A 7198-nucleotide genomic window follows, 5' to 3' on the forward strand; every position below is an offset into this window, starting at 1 on the left:
AAGACGCGAATAGGCATATTACCTACTACTGTTATGTAACTACCGCAACGAATGGAAAACAGGCTTACACATACAGCTAGCTAGCAAACATGAGCTATTGGCCAACACTCCCCTGTCAAGCGCTCGTCGGTCTTCCTCTTCTAACGTTAGCTAATGTTTGATGTTTTGTACTTGTCATTTTGTGGACTGAATGATAACTAATGTCACAGTTTTGAAACATGAGCCTGCATGGTGACGGTCACGTTAACTTAGTTTGTTTAGCAAATTGCATGGCTTGATACTTTACCTGCCTTTTTGGGATTTGACAGACTGCACTTGCAAATCCCAGCGGCAGAGTAACGTTAGCCAGTGTAGCTAGCTAAATTAGCTAACCGTTGCCATTTCATTAACTAGCTAACCGGTTATTTAGCTAGCTAACGTTAATCACCGTCAGCAAATTTAGTAGCTAGATAAATTAATCTAACATTATTATCTAACGTTAGCTCGTTAGAAATATAGCTAGCTGGACAACTTACCATTTTTCAGCTCATGTTTCACAGTAAACGGTTCACCTTCTCTAGAAGATCCTTCCATCGAAGATGGCATTGTATTCCAAATGTGCCCAACGATACACTTGCTGGCTAGCACATCAGTAACATTACTTAGAGTTTGAAATTACAGAAACACATGTAGCTAGCTATATTTAGTTTCAATGTGGTGTTGACCAGCTAGCTTTGATTGAAAAAAATTGGGTTAGCTTGTCAAGCAAAACAAAAATGTGTCAAAACAAGACAGCTTAGAGGGGGAGGGGTAACCACTACTACACCTTCAAGACCAAGCCCCCCTTCAGCTGTGATTGGGGTTGCTATGTGGAGTATTAACATCTGATTGGGCCCATTTTGCTATACGTGCCCGATAGGCCATACTTCCTGCCCCCTTATTGGTCAAATAATTGGCAGCGAATATCAGTGTCCTCCTCCTCACGAGACGAGAGCAACGCCGGCTGGAAATATAGACGAACAGAGAAGAGCATCTCAAACATCTCTCGTAGTTGTCTTTTGCCACCACCTTATGGTGGTGAAATGAAAATAAATGTTGATAATCAACATATAGCCTAACTAAACCCATATGATAGATTGTGTAATTTGTGATTTATACGAACTAACAAATTGAAACTTCATCAAATACTGCAACAAAAAGTGTAATGGATGATTATTGTGGTGCATCAGCTCTCAGCAAACAGTACTAATCCACTTCAGTTGTGTAACATTTTGTATTTTATTTAACCTTTATTTTATCAGGGAGTCTTGACACCAAGGTCTCTTTTACAGATAAACCCCGAATTACGTAAATTACAGAAAATACACACATCAAAATATAAACGCAAGCAAAAAGAAAAACATGGTCATAAAAAAACACACATTCATCAGTAATAAGGTCCTCAATCAGGTTTCTGAATGACCCTAGAGGCACCAAAACATCACATTTAAGAACATATAGTTACTAACATGGTTGCATGCCATTTGGGCAATGAAGCACGAGGGAAACAAGCCGTTGCTTCTACAAGTTGCCCTTGGCGACCGGGTTGGTTGCTGTCCAAGGTGCTAGTTTGCCACTACAACTCGCAAGATAGTTTGAAGATACTCGACCAATTTTTGTTCGACTCTTGTAATTGCTGCGGTGAAAATGGCTTGGGAACGAAATCGTCTCCGACTGCTCTGCATGCTGTCCATTACTTTTGCGTTTTTCATTGTCGAGGTTGTCGTCAGCCGTATGACTGCTTCCCTGTCAATGCTGTCGTACTCTTTCCATATGCTGCCCGGTGTCATTGCCCTGGTTGTGGCCCTGATTGCTGTGCACTTCTCCGAGAAAACTCAAGCAACGAGTCAAAATACTTTCGGATGGATCAGAGCAGAAGTGATGGGTGCTCTGGTCAACGCCGTATTCCTAACTGCCATGTGCTTTTACCATCAGTATTGAGGCAGGCGAGCGGTTCACAGTGCCTCACGAGATTGAAAGTCCCGGAGTGGTTATTGGAGTTGGAGCTGCGGGACTTCTTGTAAACTTGCTCGGTCTTTTGTTGTTTCACGAACACGCAGGACACGGTCACTCGCATGGTGGCTCTCGTGGAATTAACACACTTCACAAATCCGAGAGAGTAGGGAGAGAATCCTTTGAAGATGAAACCAGTAGGCCTATCCTGTTTGATTGCAGTCTGAAGACAGGGGATCTCAGAGCAGGTCCAGGAGGAGATCACGGTATGTCTGTTGTATTTACCTTTTCTTCTGTAGTTGTTTGATCATTGTTGCTGTATGAGTAATGTTCTTTGTGATCATCAATTAACACAATGTTTAGTGAAGGGAAATGAATACACTACTGTTTAAAGTGATACTTCAGGATTTTGGTTTGGCAGTGAAGCAATTTATCTACTTGCCCAGAGTCAGATGAACTCGTGGATGGCATTTTTATGTCTCTGCGTGCAGTTTGAAGGACGTTGCTAACTAGCGTTAGCGCAATGACTGGAAGTCTATGGTAACTGCTAGCATGTTAGTTAAAAATCCAACAGAGGTCACAATCCTGCAAATTCATTTGTATTACATTTTTAGTAGACAATCTTATCCAGAGCAACTTACATGAGCAATTAGGGTTAAGCACCTTGCTCAAGGGCACATGGAAATATTTTTCACCAGCTCAGGGATTCAAACCAGCAACCTTTTGTTTACTGGCCTATCGCTCTTAACTGCTAAACTACCTGCTGGTCTAATCCGTTGCCCTAATCTGTTTGTAGATGAACACAAGGTAGCCTAATAGTTAGAGGGATAATGAGGGTAGGCATATATAAATGAGAACATATAGAAGGGTCTTTGTATAAAGGCCTGTATTATTCATCATTCAGGATTCTTATGCTTAGCCTGGGTACCAGTCTATTTGTGTTAACATTCTACTCCTTGTACTCCATGTCATATGTTATCACCAATCAGGTCTTTTATGCTCAATACTCCACAGAAATCCCCAATAAGGACAACCTTGTGGTCCACATGAAGGACATCACCCTGGAGGATTGGAACGAGAGCCATCCTGACTCTGCTTCACAGCTCAACATGCAGGGTGTCTTCCTCCACATGCTGGGTGATGCCCTCGGCTCTGTCATTGTTGTGGTCAACGCTCTCACCTTCACCTATGTGTGGAAGCCTTGCCATGCTGGAGAGACCTGTGTCAACCCATGCTACAACAGCCACGACTACACTGACCACCACCAACAACATGTCAATGTTACACTGATCACCATGCTTGGTAGTAGTACCCAGACTACAGTGCACCTCGCTGGCCCTTGCTGGGTGCTCTACTTCGACCCCACACTCTGCATCATTATGGCGGGCTTCTTACTCTATACCACCTTCCCTCTCCTGAAGGAGTCAGTCCTCATCCTCCTGCAGACTGTTCCGGAACAGATAGATATGCCCTAGCTGCTGGGGAGGCTCAGGGGCCTGGATGGTGTGTTGGCTGTCCACGACCTACACATCTGGCAGCTGGCAGGGAGCAGGATCATTGCCACGGCACACATCAAATGCCTAGACCCAGCTTCCTACATGGATGTGGCCATGCGAATTAAAGGCCTCTTTCATGATGAGGGTATCCATGCCACAACAGTTCAACCAGAGTTTGTTACTGTTAACTTTGAATCTAATATTTACGTCTGTGAGCTGTCCTGTGGGAAGCAGTGTGCCCCGAAGCTGTGCTGTGGAAACTTTGACAGAACAGGACTGGGAGGACATGTTAGAGAAGAGGTTGTTTCTTATCAGTATCACTCAATACAACACGCCAACCTCAATACAACAGTCACCCTCTGCAGTGACCATCAAGCTACTGTAACTGGCACGCAGAGCCCCAAGGCTGCCATTTATACAGGGGCAAAATCCTCAGAGTCACAATGAATGTGATTATACATTGGGAACTTGAAACATGTTGAGAGGTTCAATTTAACTTTATATAGTATACTTTGTGCCACAGCAGGAGGCATCGTAAGTGATACTCATCCAACAACATTCCTAGTGTCTGGATATTCTGCCTACTGTGTCTAATGTGAAGCAGTTGGTGCAGACTCAGTGAACAAGTAGTATTACATTCTCTGTGTCGTGTCTGGACTATCATTAAAAGTGAAGACTGTTATTTTATCAAATCAATTCTCTGTGTAATTTAATTACACGATTAAACTAATCATGTAACTTGAATTAACTAGGAAGTCGGGGCACCATGGAAAAATCATGTTTACAAAGTGTCAATTTCCCAAAATAACTCTTCAGATATTTTCATATCTTATCGATTAGTCATTCTCATTAATGTATTATTATTACCTCATCAGTAGTTCTCATTACTGAACGTCACAAACCCTTGAATATCTGCATGAACCCTAGCCTAAATCACGAATCAGCGATATACAAATTGGCGTAATTATTTATTTACTAACTAACTAAATAATCACACAGAATTACATAACAAACAAACAGTAGATATCTGGGTTACTACATGATACAAAGAAAAAGTCCCTAGCAGACGAAGCCGATATGACGAATGAAGGGTGGGGACTGAGAAAGAGCGGGAAAGACAAAATGAATTCACTACACACAGTTAATAATTGTATTAATTGAAATGCTAATCCTTTGCACATGGACCAGCGCTCATTTGAGAATAATTGCAGTGTATATATTTACGCCCGTATGTCGTTGTTGTCTTCTCTGTTGGAATGCGGTCTGTCTGCTGGAGAGTCAATCGACAGAAAGTCTCTGGTTGTGTTCAGAATGGATACGCCAGGTGTACCCATGGTGGTCGCATAGAATAGATGTTTCGGCGGTTGTCGGTATTCTTGTCCTAGACTTACATAATTTCCAGCTGCATACTAGTAATTATACGTCTAGGATTTACTCTTATTCTGGAGTGATCAATAGTCTCAGAGTTGAACCATTTCCAGCCGTGTAGCCAAACCTACAGCAGTATGGTCTCCGTGGCCTATAGAGTTTTAGTTATTAACCATTTCAACATGTGGCGTCAGCTCCATATTTTCTGGTCTAATGTAAATTTTGTAGGAAGTGGGTTTAATACTCTGGGGAAGAAGGGGCAGGTCTATGACGCCTAATGTGATGTCTGGGCTCAATTTTATATGACAATCCATACTCTCATTTAGAAGGTTAACATCACATTACATCTTTTCACAAATGTTTAATCACATACGTTTCATAATATTTTGATGTAAACCTGACTGCTGGGAAATGTACACTTTGAGAGATACAGTTATGTGTGTTTCCTGTCCTTCATGAGATCACCAAATGAAACACTCTTCATGACTGTCCCTTAAGTGTCCACGGACCACTCCCACATTCTTAACAATAGTTGTTTCATTATTCAAACTTTTGATGTCCAATTGTCTCTCTGTGTTCCACAGTTTACATTCCAATCTCAAACACTACAGAGCATAGAGGCAGTGTATTATATGACCACCATAAAACAGCCAACTTCCGGCTCTCCCTGTCATGTTTTGTCTTATATTGTCTTGTCATTATGCTTTCCCTTCTGTTCGTTTTCCCCCTGCTGGTCTTTTTAGGTTCGTTCCCTTTTTTCTCTCTCCCTCCCTCTCTCTCTTCTCTCTATCGTTCCGTTCCTGCTCCCAGCTGTTCCTATTCCCCTAATCAATCATCTAATCTTTTCACACCTGTTCCGTATCTTGCCCTCTGATTAGAGTCCCTATTTCTCCCCTTGTCTTCCGTTTCTGTCCTGTCGGATCCTTGTATATTGTTCGCCGTGCTGTGTCTTGTTTCCCTCAGATGCTGCGTGTGAGCAGGTGTCTGAGTCTGCTACGGTCGGTGCCTTCCCGAGGCAACCTACAGTTTATGGTCGAGTCTCCAGTCTGTCCTCGTCACTACGAGTGGAATTAGTTTCTTATGTTTTGTTTTCTGCTCCGATTTGTCTAGGAGTATTGCCTATTTTCCTTTACTGGAATAAAGACTCTGTTTTCGCCAAGTCGCTTTTGGGTCCTCATTCACCTGCATAACAGAAGGATCAGACCAAAAATGGACCCAGCGACTATGGATTCTCTCTACTCTACTCTCGAGTTCCAGGGAGCGATGCTCGGCAGACACGAGCAGGAATTGTCTGCTGCTCGGCATGCCGTTGAGACCCTGGCCGCTCAGGTCTCCGACCTCTCAGGACAGTATCAGAGTCTTCGTCTCGTGCCACCAGCTACTTCCGGGTCTTCCGAGCCTCCGGAACCTAGGGTTAATAACCCACCATGTTATTCTGGGCAGCCCACTGAGTGCCGCTCCTTTCTCACCCAGTGTGATATAGTGTTCTCTCTCCAACCCAACACATACTCAAGAGAGAGAGCTCGGATTGCCTACATCATATCACTCCTTACTGGTCGGGCTCGGCAGTGGGGCACAGCTATCTGGGAGGCAAGCGCTGAGTGTACTAACAATTATCTGAACTTTAAAGAGGAGATGATAAGGGTTTTTGATCGTTCAGTTTTTGGGAAAGAAGCTTCCTGGTCCCTGTCTTCCCTATGTCAAGGTAATCGATCCATAACGGATTACTCTATAGAGTTTCGCACTCTTGCTGCCTCCAGTAACTGGAACAAGCAGGCGTTGCTCGCTCGTTTTCTGGAGGGACTCCACGCTAAGGTTAAGGATGAGATTCTCTCTCGGGAGGTTCCATCCAGCGTGGATTCTTTGATTGAACTCGCTATTCGCATTGAACGACGGGTAGATCTTCGTCACCGAGCTCATAGAAGAGAGCTCGCGTTAACTGTGTCTCCCCTCTCTCCGACACTACCATCTTTCCCCACTGACTCAGGTGTTGAGCCCATGCAGCTGGGGGTATTCGCATTTCGACTAAGGAGAGGGAACGGAGAATCACCAACCGCCTCTGTCTCTATTGCGGTTCCGCTGGTCATTTTGTCATTTCATGTCCAGTTAAAGGCCAGAGCTCATCAGTAAGCGGAGGGCGACTGATAAGCGCTACTAGACGGTCCTCTCCGTCAAGTACCTGTACTACCTTACCGGTCCATCTACGCTGGACCGGATCGGCAGCTTCCTACAGTGCATTAATAGACTCTGGGGCGGAGGGCTGTTTTATGGACGAAGCCTGGGCTCGGGAACATGACATTCCTCTCAGACAGTTAGGGGAGCCCACGGTCATGTTTGCCTTGGATGGTAGTCCTCTCCCCAGT

General features: G+C 44.0%; 1 protein-coding gene and 1 pseudogene across 1 annotated transcript in view; one reads left to right on the plus strand and one right to left on the minus strand.

Moving 5' to 3' along the window:
* Window positions 1-752, minus strand: part of LOC124046971 (ribosomal protein S6 kinase alpha-5-like) — a 57277-nt gene extending 56525 nt beyond the window's left edge. Inside the window, exon 1 of the mRNA XM_046367720.1 lies at window positions 516-752. Within this exon, the coding sequence (XP_046223676.1) occupies window positions 516-585 (70 nt within the window). The 5' untranslated portion in view covers window positions 586-752. The remainder of the gene's footprint in view (window positions 1-515) is intronic.
* An 848-nt stretch (window positions 753-1600) lies between these two features.
* On the plus strand, window positions 1601-3990 carry LOC124046685 (annotated as a pseudogene).
* The last annotated feature ends 3208 nt before the right edge of the window (window positions 3991-7198 follow it).

This window comes from Oncorhynchus gorbuscha, linkage group LG10, assembly GCF_021184085.1.
Source record: "Oncorhynchus gorbuscha isolate QuinsamMale2020 ecotype Even-year linkage group LG10, OgorEven_v1.0, whole genome shotgun sequence".
Taxonomy (NCBI): Eukaryota; Metazoa; Chordata; class Actinopteri; order Salmoniformes; family Salmonidae; genus Oncorhynchus; species Oncorhynchus gorbuscha.